The 16,251-nt window shown below is 44.0% G+C and overlaps 1 protein-coding gene across 3 annotated transcripts in view; it reads left to right on the top strand.

Annotated features, from left to right (window-relative positions):
• Window positions 1-16,251, top strand: part of LOC118400694 (ubiquitin carboxyl-terminal hydrolase 13-like) — a 50,996-nt gene that overhangs the window by 9,465 nt on the left and 25,280 nt on the right. Inside the window, exons 3-11 of one of the 3 annotated variants that reach the window (XM_052475360.1) lie at window positions 155-215; window positions 4,065-4,186; window positions 5,533-5,675; window positions 9,111-9,295; window positions 10,302-10,396; window positions 10,629-10,834; window positions 11,231-11,302; window positions 12,754-12,826; window positions 15,153-15,278. In XM_052475360.1, coding sequence (XP_052331320.1) covers window positions 155-215; window positions 4,065-4,186; window positions 5,533-5,675; window positions 9,111-9,295; window positions 10,302-10,396; window positions 10,629-10,834; window positions 11,231-11,302; window positions 12,754-12,826; window positions 15,153-15,278 — 1,083 coding nt within the window. Of the gene's footprint in view, window positions 1-154; window positions 216-3,967; window positions 4,187-5,532; window positions 5,676-9,110; window positions 9,296-10,301; window positions 10,397-10,628; window positions 10,835-11,230; window positions 11,303-12,753; window positions 12,848-15,152; window positions 15,279-16,251 lie in introns of all 3 variants that reach the window. The other 2 variants (XM_052475359.1, XM_052475361.1) reach the window with 2 other exon arrangements.

Below are 16,251 nucleotides of genomic sequence, written 5' to 3'. Positions count from 1 at the left end.
ATAAAGGTAACCATTTTGTATTTTAGAAAACTAGTAGTTTCATGGCTTGCTACCGCTGTCTTTGAGAATAGGCCATTTTTAAGAGATATATTTGCTTGATATATATATTTTGCTCCGTTAATAACCTTTCTACCTGTTAACCTGTTTCCCACAGAAAGCCACAGGTGCCGCAGGAGGCGCCATCTCCAGAAGAAGAAATGGCAGAGTGTTCCTAGGTAAGCCTGATATTGTCCGGAAAATATCCTCATGGGGAGTTCCCCTTAAACTCAGTCTCCTTATGGGTTATTTACAGTACAGTCACATTTCTCTCAGTAGTCTGTTTGTCAGCCCATCTTGAAGAGAAGGACAAGACTCTCCCATCCTTTACTATAGGCCGACATTTCCCCCTTTCTAATGCGATTATTAGGGGAAATTGTCTGTCATCGTGTCATGCTGTTATTGTTTTTATTTTGTTATATGGTGGTTGCCCTACACTGGCCATACACTCTCTGGCCTAAAGAGACATATTCCCATGTCCAGAGCCCGAGGCCTGGCCCCCGTTCCTTTCCTGCCAGGCAACTCTAAATTTAGCTAATTTATTCGTATATGCAGTTAGTAACCATTCTAAATCCAAAGTGCCACATGCCCGGCCTGGTCTTACTCTCCTCCTACATGGGGGTTGGTTTACAGTGGGCCGCACCTGCCTGTCGCTCGGCTGGCCTCAGCTGTTGTGACCCGTCATCTCCCCCGGCCATCGGCCACAATGACACGTGCAAGGGAGGGCCAGGTGGTGGATTCTCCTCTCGCGCTAGTGTTATTTAAATAATCAACGCTCGCTAGTTACCTCCCCTGTTTATCTGGCCCTGCAACGTTCCCTTACACTCCACTCCCTTATCTCCCATTATCCACTCATGCTGTGTAGCCGGCCACTTCAGTGCCCTGCCTCGGTGTAGCCTACATACCCAGAAGCACCAGGCTACAAGATTCACTCTCCCATTATTGGACATGCTGGATTGTTGTCTTTTCACTCTGCAGGCCTGGACACAGAGGTTCTTCCAACCTGATGTGAACTGTATCCTCCCTCCCTCCTTTCCAAATCTCCTCTCGACTTTGATGGCAATTGGAACCCAAGCTAAAGCTCAATGTTGCTTTGGCATTTCCATACCAGTGACGATCTAATCAGTCAGCCAGCAGCCCACACGTCATCATGTAACCAGAGGCTTCTTAACAAAAGCCATAGAGGAGAGAGGACTAGGGTTGAAAAAGAGGGGGTCAATGTACACAGTAACATTATCTGGCTACTTACTATATGACTCAACAATTCGTCATCAACTATTTGAATGTTCTGGACATTGTAAAAACAATAGGGGACACAATTAATTTGACTCAAGGTTCTACAAGCGCTGTCTGAAAGTCCCAAATGCATTTCAAACATGTATTGACTTATCGTCAATTATGCCTTGATGAGTATTCTATTAAATTGATGACATTCTATTGTGAAATTGTTAAAGGAGGACGTGGCATCCTACTACTCTCAGTAGAACTCAACAGTTCAGCATAGAGAGGTCCAGAGCACATTGTGGGATTTTAACATACAGTAGTATTCACTTGACATTACATTACATTTACATTTAAGTCATTTAGCAGACGCTCTTATCCAGAGCGACTTACAAATTGGTGCATTCACCTTATGACATCCAGTGGAACAGCCACTTTACAATAGTGCATCTAAATCTTTTAGGGGGGTGAGAAGGATTACTTTATCCTATCCTAGGTATTCCTTAAAGAGGTGGGGTTTCAGGTGTCTCCGGAAGGTGGTGATTGACTCCGCTGTCCTGGCGTCGTGAGGAGTGTGTTCCACCATTGGGGAGCCAGAGCAGCGAACAGTTTTGACTGGGCTGAGCGGGAACTGTACTTCCTCAGTGGTAGGGAGGCGAGCAGGCCAGAGGTGGATGAACGCAGTGCCCTTGTTTGGGTGTAGGGCCTGATCAGAGCCTGGAGGTACTGAGGTGCCGTTCCCCTCACAGCTCCGTGAGGCAAGCACCATGGTCTTGTAGCGGATGCGAGCTTCAACTGGAAGCCAGTGGAGAGAGCGGAGGAGCGGGGTGACGTGAGAGAACTTGGGAAGGTTGAACACGAGACGGGCTGCGGCGTTCTGGATGAGTTGTAGGGGTTTAATGGCACAGGCAGGGAGCCCAGCCAACAGCGAGTTGCAGTAATCCAGACGGGAGATGACAAGTGCCTGGATTAGGACCTGCGCCGCTTCCTGTGTGAGGCAGGGTCGTACTCTGCGGATGTTGTAGAGCATGAACCTACAGGAACGGGCCACCGCCTTGATGTTAGTTGAGAACGACAGGGTGTTGTCCAGGATCACGCCAAGGTTCTTAGCGCTCTGGGAGGAGGACACAATGGAGTTGTCAACCGTGATGGCGAGATCATGGAACGGGCAGTCCTTCCCCGGGAGGAAGAGCAGCTCCGTCTTGCCGAGGTTCAGCTTGAGGTGGTGATCCGTCATCCACACTGATATGTCTGCCAGACATGCAGAGATGCGATTCGCCACCTGGTCATCAGAAGGGGGAAAGGAGAAGATTAATTGTGTGTCATCTGCATAGCAATGATAGGAGAGACCATGTGAGGTTATGACAGAGCCAAGTGACTTGGTGTATAGCGAGAATAGGAGAGGGCCTAGAACAGAGCCCTGGGGGACACCAGTGGTGAGAGCGCGTGGTGAGGAGACAGATTCTCGCCACGCCACCTGGTAGGAGCGTGGGCCGCGCCGGAGATGCCCAACTCGGAGAGGATGGAGAGGGGGATCTGATGGTTCACAGTATCGAAGGCAGCCGATAGGTCTAGAAGGATGAGAGCAGAGGAGAGAGAGTTAGCTTTAGCAGTGCGGAGCGCCTCCGTGATACAGAGAAGAGCAGTCTCAGTTGAATGACTAGTCTTGAAACCTGACTGATTTGGATCAAGAAGGTCATTCTGAGAGAGATAGCGGGAGAGCTGGCCAAGGACGGCACGTTCAAGAGTTTTGGAGAGAAAAGAAAGAAGGGATACTGGTCTGTAGTTGTTGACATCGGAGGGATCGAGTGTAGGTTTTTTCAGAAGGGGTGCAACTCTCGCTCTCTTGAAGACGGAAGGGACGAGCCAGCGGTCAGGGATGAGTTGATGAGCGAGGTGAGGTAAGGGAGAAGGTCTCCGGAAATGGTCTGGAGAAGAGAGGAGGGGATAGGGTCGAGCGGGCAGGTTGTTGGGCGGCCGGCCGTCACAAGACGCAAGATTTCATCTGGAGAGAGAGGGGAGAAAGAGGTCAGAGCACAGGGTAGGGCAGTGTGAGCAGAACCAGCGGTGTCGTTTGACCTAGCAAACGAGGATCGGATGTCGTCGACCTTCTTTTCAAAATGGTTGACGAAGTCATCTGCAGAGAGGGAGGAGGGGGGGAGGGGGAGGAGGATTCAGGAGGGAGGAGAAGGTGGCAAAGAGCTTCCTAGGGTTAGAGGCAGATGCTTGGAATTTAGAGTGGTAGAAAGTGGCTTTAGCAGCAGAGACAGAGAAGGAAAATGTAGAGAGGAGGGAGCGAAAGGATGCCAGGTCCGCAGGGAGGCGAGTTTTCCTCCATTTCCGCTCGGCTGCCCGGAGCCCTGTTGACCCCAGACCTCATTAAACAATTGGATCTTTTGACCCTTGTTGACAAGGGATATTTACATTACATTTGACCTCTGTTCTGCAGCTGTGACTTCTAACCCTAAACCTCAAGTCTGGGTTACCTCACTGGATGTATACTGTATCTTATCAAGCCAGCTAACATGGAAGCTCAAATATTCAAGAAATACATACACACCCCATGCATTATTGGATATGCACCTTCTAACAAATCACATGATCTCAGAAATGCATTAGATCACCTGAAACAACTACCATTCTAATTGGATGCTTTTCCAGAATTGATGTGAGTATTTGATTCTGTCATCTCACTTTTTTTCCTGTATAGCCAAGACAAATGCTCATCGAAAGGCCAATCAAGTGTATGGATCATCAGTCACTGTTTCATGGGAACTGAATGTTGACGTCTGCTTCCTCTCTCTCAGATTTAGAACTGAACCGTGATTTTAACGGGGATGAGTATGAGTGTGAAGACGAGGCCAAGCTCGTCATATTCCCAGACCACTTCGAGATCCCCTTACCAAATATTGAGGAGTTGCCTGCACTGGTCAGTGAGTGTGTACCCATGCCCTCTGTGTGCCATGCATGCTGAATGGAAACAGTGGATCACGTACCACCCTTCTCGCCATTTGCCTTTTCCAGTGCAGTGCTTCCTTATCCTATTTTTCGTTTTTGTATGCCATAGGTATCCTGTGTTTGTTAATCGCAGGGTCTAATTGTTGTGAAAGCCTTTGTGTGCATGTGTACCACTGGTTGTGTTAACCATATGCCTATGTACATCTATTATAATGGGCAGGACAGTAGCTTAGTAGTAGTAGTGACACAATCTGATCGGATTATTCTAACCAATGACCAGTCATCTTTTATTTGCATACATATCCTCCTACTTTGAACGGGTAAGTGTGGTAAGATAGAGTCTAGACGATACTATCAGCCAATCAGGGCTGTGTATGTAATATATGTACATTTGTATTGATACGCCCACATGATCAAACCGAGCAAAAGGAGGCTCGGGGTTATGTTAATAAATTATTTTCATGAAATAAACGCACAGCGTGAGTTATGAGACGTATAGTGATGATTTAAAATAAAAGGACTGCATAGGTGCTTTAAAAGTTACATTATTTGGTGTTATTAATCCTCTGTTACAGGGTTACTCCGCTATCGGTGCTAGTAAAATAGACATATCAGTGAGGAACTACAGTGATACTCTATTATATAATTTTGCACGCATAATTTTTCAGTTTTTGATTTGTTAAAAAAGTTTGAAATATCCAATAAATGTCGTTCCACTTCATGATTGTGTCCCACTTGTTGTTGATTCTTCACAAAAAAATACAGTTTTATATGTTTATGTTTGAAGCCTGAAATGTGGCAAAAGGTCGCAAAGTTCAAGGGGGCCGAATACTTTCGCAAGGCACTGTATCTATCCTCCTGTATGCACCACAGTCCTAGACCTGTTACCATAGCTACCCACAGAACAATCACAATGGAAAAAAATATATATTAAGGAAATTAAAAATATATATTTTTTCTTCTCAGAAAAGTAGTGCACTGGGCCATTAATAGTCCGGTAATAGGGGACAGATAGAGCCGTCTCCAACGCAAACAAAAACAAAAACGCAAATAATATATAATAATAATATATGCCATTTAGCAGACGCTTTTATCCAAAGCGACTTACAGTCATGTGTGCATACATTCTACGTATGGGTGGTCCCGGGATTGAACCCACTACCCTGGCGTTACAAGCGCCATGCTCTACCAACTGAGCTACAGGACCGCAAACAAAAACATGATCTACACCCCCAAACTACTACTAGTCTTTTGTCAGTGAAACACATCTCCTCAATCAGTAGATCTAATGGCTCCTGTGTGTCCTGTGACTCCCAGGTGACAATAGCCTGTGATGCCGTGCTCAACGCTGCGTCAGCCTACAAAAAGCAGGAGTCTGACTCCTGGGACGAGGAGATCCAGGTGTCCAAACACGCCAGGAGTCTCCGACAGCAGGACAACGGAGTGAGGATCCCACCCAGGTAACAGCCCACTGATTGGACTGACAAGAGTTACGCAATTATTTAGGAAACACCAATATTGTAGACATTGGCTTCAGAACTGCTGCCGTCTCTGTCAGCCTCTAGAGAATATGTATGTCTACAGTGTCATATCATTTTGTGTTACTTGTGCTCTTGTGTTGTTGCTAGTTTGTGGGTCCTCCTGTGTTTCTTGTGTGGTTTGGGGGGTCGTTTTGGGTTACTTGAGCTACTTGTGTGTCCCTCCACCTTACTTGTCGGATTCTGATCCCATATTAAGGAATCTCTCCTTTACCATGATCGAATGGTATATTCCAGTGGACAGACACTAAATATAACCCCAAGCAGACACTAAATATAACCCCAAGCAGACACTAAATATAACCCCAAGCAGACAATAATCACAGATAGACACTAAATATAACCCCAAGCAGACAATAATCACAGATACACTAAATATAACCCCAAGCAGACAACAATCACAGATGGACACTAAATATAACCCCAAGCAGACACTAAATATAACCCCAAGCAGACAGCAATCAGAGAGAGACACTAAAAATAACCCCAAGCAGACAATAATCACAGATGGACACTAAATATAACCCCAAGCAGACAACAATCACAGATGGACACTAAATATAACCCCAAGCAGACACTAAATATAACCCCAAGCAGACAGCAATCACAGAGAGACACTAAAAATAACCCCAAGCAGACAATAATCACAGATGGACACTAAATATAACCCCAAGCAGACAATAATCACAGATGGACACTAAATATAACCCCAAGCAGACAATAATCACAGATGGACACTAAATATAACCCCAAGCAGACAATAATCACAGATGGACACTAAATATAACCCCAAGCAGACAACAATCACAGATGGACACTAAATATAACCCCAAGCAGACACTAAATATAACCCCAAGCAGACAGCAATCAGAGAGAGACACTAAAAATAACCCCAAGCAGACAATAATCACAGATGGACACTAAATATAACCCCAAGCAGACAACAATCACAGATGGACACTAAATATAACCCCAAGCAGACACTAAATATAACCCCAAGCAGACAGCAATCACAGATGAGACACTAAAAATAACCCCAAGCAGACAATAATCACAGATGGACACTAAATATAACCCCAAGCAGACAATAATCACAGATGGACACTAAATATAACCCCAAGCAGACAATAATCACAGATGGACACTAAATATAACCCCAAGCAGACAATAATCACAGATGGACACTAAATATAACCCCAAGCAGACAACAATCACAGATGGACACTAAATATAACCCCAAGCAGACAATAATCACAGATGGACACTAAATATAACCCCAAGCAGACAATAATCACAGATGGACACTAAATATAACCCCAAGCAGACAACAATCACAGATGGACACTAAATATAACCCCAAGCAGACAACAATCACAGATGGACACTAAATATAACCCCAAGCAGACAACAATCACAGATGGACACTAAATATAACCCCAAGCAGACAATAATCACAGATGGACACTAAATATAACCCCAAGCAGACACTAAATATAACCCCAAGCAGACAGCAATCACAGAGAGACACTAAAAATAACCCCAAGCAGACACTAAATATAACCCCAAGCAGACAACAATCACAGATAGACACTAAATATAACCCCAAGCAGACAATAATCACAGATAGACACTAAATATAACCCCAAGCAGACAACAATCACAGATAGACACTAAAAATAACCCCAAGCAGACACTAAATATAACCCCAAGCAGACAACAATCACAGATAGACACTAAATATAACCCCAAGCAGACACTAAAAATAACCCCAAGCAGACACTAAATATAACCCCAAGCAGACAACAATCACAGATAGACACTAAATATAACCCCAAGCAGACAATAATCACAGATGGACACTAAAAATAACCCCAAGCAGACACTAAATATAACCCCAAGCAGACAACAATCACAGATAGACACTAAAAATAACCCCAAGCAGACACTAAATATAACCCCAAGCAGACACTAAATATAACCCCAAGCAGACAACAATCACAGATAGACACTAAATATAACCCCAAGCAGACAGCAATCACAGATAGACACTAAATATAACCCCAAGCAGACAATAATCACAGATAGACACTAAATATAACCCCAAGCAGACAATAATCACAGATGGACACTAAATATAACCCCAAGCAGACAACAATCACAGATAGACACTAAATATAACTCCAAGCAGACAACAATCACAGATAGACACTAAATATAACCCCAAGCAGACAACAATCACAGATAGACACTAAATATATCCCTAAGCAGACAACAATCACAGATAGACACTAAAAATAACCCCAAGCAGACACTAAATACAACCCCAAGCAGACAACAATCACAGATAGACACCCATGTGCAGCTGCATCACTCTGAGGTGCACAAAACATGATGGGACATACCAGATGAACTCACCAGCTATTTTCTTAAGTGTCTGAAGCCAAGTTACATTACAGAGTATCTTAGGTATCTGAAGCCAAGTGACATTAGAGTATTTTAGGTGTCTGAAACCAAGTTACATTACAGAGTATCTTAGGTATCTGAAGCCAAGTGACATTAGAGTATTTTAGGTGTCTGAAACCAAGTTACATTACAGAGTATCTTCGGTATCTGAAACCAAGTTACTCTGTAATGTATGTTAGGTATCTGAAACCAAGTTACTCTGTAATGTATGTTAGGTATCTGAAACCATGTTACTCTGTAATGTATCTTCGGTATCTGAAACCAAGTTACTAGGTAATGTATCTTAGGTTTCTGAAACCAAGTTACTCTGTAATGTATCTTAGGTATCTGAAGTCAAGTTACTCTAACATTACAGAGGCTTTTGTGTAACATGGAGGTTACTCTTATTATGTACATGTAGCATTAAGATGCACTAGCATTAAGAAGCACTAGCATTAAGAAGCACTAGCATTAAGATGCACTAGCATTAAGAAGCACTAGCATTAAGAAGCACTAGCATTAAGAAGCACTAGCATTAAGATGCACTAGCATTAAGAAGCACTAGCATTAAGATGCACTAGCATTAAGAAGCACTAGCATTAAAGATGCACTAGCATTAAGATGCACTAGCATTAAGAAGCACTAGCATTAAGAAGCACTAGCATTAAGATGCACTAGCATTAAGATGCACTAGCATTGAGGAGTGTTTTACAATGAGAAACAGTAACACAAAAGTCTGTCTTACCCTGTTCATTGAACATAATTCATGTCAATCAATTAACTCCAATGAGAGAGAATGCTTTTTGGCCATTCTTGCCGTATTTTGTCCTGAACAAATGTAATAAGAGCTAATATATTTATCAACATGTGATATGACTCTGTGAATGTTTTCCCCTGTCCCTTCTCTCCTCTCAGTGGTTGGAAATGTCAGAAGTGTGAGATGAGAGAGAACCTGTGGCTGAACCTGACGGACGGAGCGGTGCTTTGTGGGAAGTGGTTCTTCGACGGTGCTGGAGGAAACGGCCACGCCCTGGACCACTACAAAGACACCAACTTCCCTCTGGCAGTCAAACTGGACAACATCACCGCAGATGGAGCAGGTCAGTACCCACTTCCTCTGGCAGTCAAACTGGACAACATCACCGCAGATGGAGTCAGCAGTCAAACTGGACAACATCACAGATGGAGCAGGTCACTTCCTCTGGCAGTCAAACTGGACAACATCACCGCAGATGGAGAAGGTCAGTACCCTCTTCCTCTGGCAGTCAAAGTCATCAACAGATGGACATCAGTACCCACTTCCTCTGGCAGTCAAACTGGACAACATCAGCAGGTCAGTACCCACTTTCTGGCAGTCAAACTGGACAACATCAAGATGGGAGGTCAACACTTCCTCTCAGTCAAACGACAACATCACCGCAGATGGAGAAGGTCAGTACCCTCTTCCTCTGGCAGTCAAACTGGACAACATCACCGCAGATGGAGCAGGTCAGTACCCACTTCCTCTGGCAGTCAAACTGACAACATCACCGCAGGTCACCCTCTTCCTCTGGCAGTCAAACTGGACAACATCACCGCAGATGGAGCAGGTCAGTACCCACTTCCTCTGGCAGTCAAACTGGACAACATCACCGCAGATGGAGAAGGTCAGTACCCTCTTCCTCTGGCAGTCAAACTGGACAACATCACCGCAGATGGAGCAGGTCAGTACCCACTTCCTCTGGCAGTCAAACTGGACATCAGAGCAGGTCAGTGACACATATTGGGCTTCCGTGCTTCTACACCTGCATTGCTTGCTGTTTGGGGTTATAGGCTGGGTTTCTGTACAGCACTTTGTGACATCAGCTGATGTAAGAAGGGCTTTATAAGTACATTTGATTGATTGATTGATTAATATTGGGGAAAACATGCAACAATACATTATAAATGCTGATGCATTCATCTAACACAATAACGCATCATATCTGGGTTCAACTTTTCCATTGGTAGAAGCATAGAGATCCTATTAAATTCATATTCTATCTATACAAGTAACAACCATCCTATTAATATGAAGAGGCCTTGGCCCTTGTTTTTTTGATGACCAGTAACAACCCCCCGTTTCAGATATATATTCATTTGATGAAGAAGAAGCAGTCCTGGACCCTCACATATCCGAACACTTGCAACATTTTGGAATAGACATGCTACAGATGCAGCAGGTATAAGTCTCGCCATCGTTGTAGGAAAGATTGAGAAGCTCTCCTTTTTTTTGTCTGTACTCTACCTGTTTCATAATACGTAACATTTGTGATGTTCAGCACACTGTCAAACAGCCACTTCCATTTGACATAGATTAATGTAAGCCGAGAATAACATCAACCACGTCTAGATTAATGTGACCCCTTTATTTTGAACCTCTACTCCCTCATTTTGTTCTATTGGTTGAAATAGAATGGAACAGAAAATGGCCACCTCAACACAGACAACACAGAGAGCGTTCGGCCTCGGGTCAGCGAGTGGGAGGTGATCCAGGAGTCGGGCATGAAGCTGAAGGAGGTGTACGGCTCAGGTTTCACGGGCATTAAGAACTTGGGTAACAGCTGCTACCTGGGCACCACCATGCAGGTCCTTTTCAGCATCCCAGAGTTCCAGAGGGCGTGAGTATAACTAGCATATGGGGTGTGTGTGTGTGTGTGTGTGTGTGTGTGTGTGTGTGTGTGTGTGTGTGTGTGTGTGTGTGTGTGTGTGTGTGTGTGTGTGAGATATATAGAGAGAGAGGGGGCCTCTAGAATAGACCAGAGTAAACATACAAAGTCAGGACACTGCAGGGGTCATGTTCAGCCCTCCTACAACAAGACGAATATAGATGCTGATGACGGAAAACTGACTCACTTGACCTAAAGGTGTTATTACGTGGTGATTGCACAACAATACCTACAGTACTGAGAACAGCAGGCTAATACAAGTGGATGACTGGAGTATTCAATCTCATATTTTCCCTCTTTTACAGTAGCACTGAATGTACTGTCTGGCGTCTGTTTTTGAATCTCTAGGTATGTTGGAAATCTACAGAGGATCTATGACTACTCACCTCTTGACCCCACCACGGATTTCAGCACACAAATGTGAGTCAATACACAGTTTGTATAATGCTGCTTATCATCAGTACAGCGTTTTGACCAGGGATCTGGCCCGCGGGCCCGGGGAGGCTGAGTAAATTATAATGGACCTATACATTTTCGAATAACTGCCCTTCTTCTAGACCGCAAGTTGCCTATGGCGAACTAAAAAAAATCAGCGTGGCCCTCCCACTGAATTTTGAAATCCCGATGTGGCCCTCGAGACAAAATGATCCCCTGGTCTTGTCTCACACCTTCAAACATCTGACCGGTTCACATAAATGCTGACTTGCCGTTAAAAGCCCCTCTATGCCAACTCTAATATTTTCTAGCGACACTGTATATACACAAGTATGTGGACATAACTTCAAATTAGTCCATTCGGCTATTTCAGCCACACCTGTTGCTGACAGGTGTATAAAATTGAGCGCACAGCCACGCAATCTCCATAAACAGACATTGGCAGTTGAATGGCCTTACTGAATAACTCAGTAACGTGGCACCGTCATAGGATGCCACCTTTCCAACATGTCAGTTTGTCAAATGTCTGCCCTGCTAGAGCTGCTTCGGTCAATTGTATGTGCTGTTTATTGTGTAGTGGAAACATATAGGAGCAACATCGGCTCAGCCGCGAAGTAGTATACCACACAAGCTAACAGAACGGGAACGCTGAGTGCTGAAACTCATAGCACGTAAAAATCTAACTGTTCGTCGGGACCTTTATGAAATGTGTTTCCATGGCCGAGAAGCCACACACAAGCCTCCTAAGATCGCCATGCACAATGCCAAGCGTCGGCTGGAGTGGTGTAATGCTGGGCGCCATTTTCCTCTGGTGCAGTGGACACGTGTTCTCTGGAGTGATACTGTAAATCATGCTTCACCATCTGGCAGTCCGACTGACAAATCTGGGTTTGGCGGATGCCAGGAGAAGCCTACCTGCCCCAATGCATATTGGCAACTGTAAAGTTTGGTGGATGAGGAATAATGGTATTTTTGGGGTGTTTCATGGTTCGGGCCCCTTAGTTCCAGTGAAGGGAAGTCTTAATGCTACAGCGTTAACATGATTGTGTTAATGACCTTCACCATGTTAATCTGATGCAGATCGTCTCATAAATCAGGAAGTTGATTACCACTGGTGTTGCCAAATCGATTTTGTTCTTAGCAGCTGTTAGTAGTTAGAGTAGCCGTTACACTGCAAGCATGTGTAATATAGGTAATGTGTGTTATGGTTGGTCAATCATTTCATTGCTTTCCTTTTGTGTGCGTTGATGGTGGAGATGGTATTGGCAAAGAGCTTTTGTTCTTAGCCAAGTTTTGACAGCTATTACAGTGCTTTCTTGTGTATTTGGACAGGCACGCTATTACAATGCTTTCTTGTGTATTAGGACAGGCACCATGGGTTAGCCAAGTTTGTCACTAGTTATATAGGTGTCTTTTTGTTTTTGTTTGTCCTCCAGGGCTAAACTGGGCCACGGACTTCTCTCAGGCCTGTACTCCAAACCACCAATGAAATCCGAGCTCATTGAACAGGTGATGAGAGAAGAATACAAGGTATTAGACTGGGCATGTCCAGCTCCTTATCTGGGGAAAATTACAAACGGGCAACTTGGGAGATCAGAACGTTTTTGTGTTGCCAGATAAGCAGGGGAAAGAGCTGTACTGTTCTTCTCCATTAGATGCACTATTGTAAAGTGGCTGTTCCACTGGATGTCATAAGGTGAATCCACCAATTTGTAAGTCGCTCTGGATAAGAGCGTCTGCTAAATGACTTAAATGTAATGTAATGTAATTATTCATCTGCTAGATTTTCATCTAGTAATGCCAGTGTAATATAATGAGGAGTCTGCATTCAGGTTAGGGCCAGGTTTGGACACACCCAGACATCTGCGTGGAACACCGTTGCCTGGAGAACGGGGAAGGGAGGGGTGGGGAGGGGAGGGGCCTTGCTCATATTTTGAGTACCTTGTAGTTTTGACATTTAAAGGGGTGTGTTGCATGTCTTCAATATCATAACCCAATATCTTTCCCAAATTATGTTTGGGTTGTAACTCTTCCATTAAAGTGGACATTGTATTTTCTATTTATAGTATAAACTGAAGCTAACGTTTTGAGATTTGATTGTCTTAGATGCTCCATACATGCTGCAATAACAACCCAATTGTGTTAGTATTGTCTATTCAGGTAGCAAATGTAGTGCCATTTTGGCATTTTTCACTGCATAGATATCTAGCTGCTGCAGATCAACTTGTCTTGCATGAGCAGTGTGAATTGTTGCTAATCCAATCTGACCAATACAGTCCTGAATCCTGAAGTATTTAGTATACAGATTACAGACATACAGGGACTACACTACAGCACCAACTGTTGTGCGATGTATGATTCATCTAACACTGCCATGTAAAGACACTCTGGATTTCCTGCAGATTGAGGGTTACTGCCAGTATGCATGTTTGTTTAGTGGGGAAAGGATCTTGAGGGTTACTGCCAGTATGCATGTTTGTTTTGTGGGGAAAGGATCTTGAGGGTTACTGCCAGTATGCATGTTTGTTTTGTGGGGAAAGGATCTTGAGGGTTACTGCCAGTATGCATGTTTGTTTTGTGGGGAAAGGATCTTGAGGGTTACTGCCAGTATGCATGTTTGTTTTGTGGGGAAAGGATCTTGAGGGTTACTGCCAGTATGCATGTTTGTTTTGTGGGGAAAGGATCTTGAGGGTTACTGCCAGTATGCATGTTTGTTTTGTGGGGAAAGGATCTTGAGGGTTACTGCCAGTATGCATGTTTGTTTTGTGGGGAAAGGATCTTGAGGGTTACTGCCAGTATGCATGTTTGTTTAGTGGGAAAGGATCTTGAGGGTTACTGCCAGTGTGCATGTTTGTTTTGTGGGGAAAGGATCTTGAGGGTTACTGCCAGTATGCATGTTTGTTTTGTGGGGAAAGGATCTTGAGGGTTACTGCCAGTATGCATGTTTGTTTTGTGGGGAAAGGATCTTGAGGGTTACTGCCAGTATGCATGTTTGTTTTGTGGGGAAAGGATCTTGAGGGTTACTGCCAGTATGCATGTTTGTTTTGTGGGGAAAGGATCTTGACTGGGTTACTGCCAGTATGCATGTTTGTTTTAGGGAAAGGATCTTGAGGGTTACTGCCAGTATGCATGTTTGTTTTGTGGGGAAAGGATCTCAGGGTTACTGCCAGTATGCATGTTTGTTTTGTGGGCAAAGGATCTTGAGGGTTACTCCCAGTATGCATGTTTGTTTTGTGGGGAAAGGATCTTGAGGGTTACTCCAGTCCATGCATGTTTGTTTAGTGGGGAAAGGATCTTGAGGGTTACTGCCAGTATGCATGTTTGTTTTGTGGGAATGGATCTTGAGGGTTACTGCCAGTATGCATGTTTGTTTTGTGGGGAAAGGATCTTGAGGGTTACTGCCAGTATGCATGTTTGTTTTGTGGGGAAAGGATCTTGAGGGTTACTGCCAGTATGCATGTTTGTTTTGTGGGGAAAGGATCTTGAGGGTTACTGCCAGTATGCATGTTTGTTTAGTGGGGAAAGGATCTTGAGGGTTACTGCCAGTATGCATGTTTGTTTTGTGGGGAAAGGATCTTGAGGGTTACTGCCAGTATGCATGTTTGTTTTGTGGGGAAAGGATCTTGAGGGTTACTGCCAGTATGCATGTTTGTTTTGTGGGGAAAGGATCTTGAGGGTTACTGCCAGTATGCTTCATTGTGCCCAGTGCCTCATTATGCACTGTGGCTGTAGAGCTGTCAGTGGGTTTAGGTACAGCACCGATTAGACATTACACTGTTGTCACCGCTCTCATAACCACAGAAATAGACAAGTTGTGCTTGGTTTCTCATTGCAGCACCAGTCGAAGGGCATCTCTCCCAAGATGTTCAAAGCCATGGTCAGCAAGGGCCACCCCGAGTTCTCCTCCAACAGACAGCAAGACGCACACGAGTTCTTCCTGCACCTCATCAACCTGGTCGAGGTGTGTATGTGTGTATGGCTTCATATCCATAAGTAGTAGTGAGTTAAACTACTCGAAAGGCATGTAGTGGTGTATACAGTATACCATTGTTGCAGAGGTACAGCAATTGGCAAACAAATTCACTGGTGTTCAACAAAAGGCTCATAACCGTCAATTGTATCAATCAGCACTCGCTTTTCAGTTTGTGCAGATTATACAGAGTGTACTGGCTTTTCAGTTAGTACAGAATCTGCACTAGAGATTATACAGAGTGTACTGGCTTTTCAGTTTGTGCAGATTATACAGAGTGTACTGGCTTTTCAGTTTGTGCAGATTATACAGAGTGTACTGGCTTTTCAGTTTGTGCAGATTATACAGAGTGTACTGGCTTTTCAGTTTGTGCAGATTATACAGGGTGTACTGGCTTTTCAGTTAGTACAGAATCTGCACTACAGATTATACAGAGTGTACTGGCTTTTCAATTAGTGCAGATTATACAGAGTGTACTGGTTTTTCAGTTTGTGCAGATTATACAGAGTGTACTGGCTTTTCAGTTTGTGCAGATTATACAGAGTGTACTGGCTTTTCAGTTAGTACAGAATCTGCACTACAGATTATACAGAGTGTACTGGCTTTTCAGTTAGTACAGAATCTGCACTACAGATTATACAGAGTGTACTGGCTTTTCAGTTTGTGCAGATTATACAGAGTGTACTGGCTTTTCAGTTAGTACAGAATCTGCACTACAGATTATACAGGGTGTACTGGCTTTTCAATTAGTGCAGATTATACAGAGTGTACTGGTTTTTCAGTTAGTACAGAATCTGCACTACAGATTATACAGAGTGTACTGGCTTTTCAGTTAGTACAGAATCTGCACTGCAGATTATACAGAGTGTACTGGCTTTTCAGTTAGTACAGAATCTGCACTACAGATTATACAGGGTGTACTGGCTTTTCAATTAGTGCAGATTATACAGAGTGTACTGGCTTT

Source organism: Oncorhynchus keta, chromosome 22 (genome assembly GCF_023373465.1).
Source record: "Oncorhynchus keta strain PuntledgeMale-10-30-2019 chromosome 22, Oket_V2, whole genome shotgun sequence".
NCBI lineage: Eukaryota > Metazoa > Chordata > Actinopteri > Salmoniformes > Salmonidae > Oncorhynchus > Oncorhynchus keta.
This window is presented reverse-complemented; position numbering and strand designations above follow the sequence as displayed.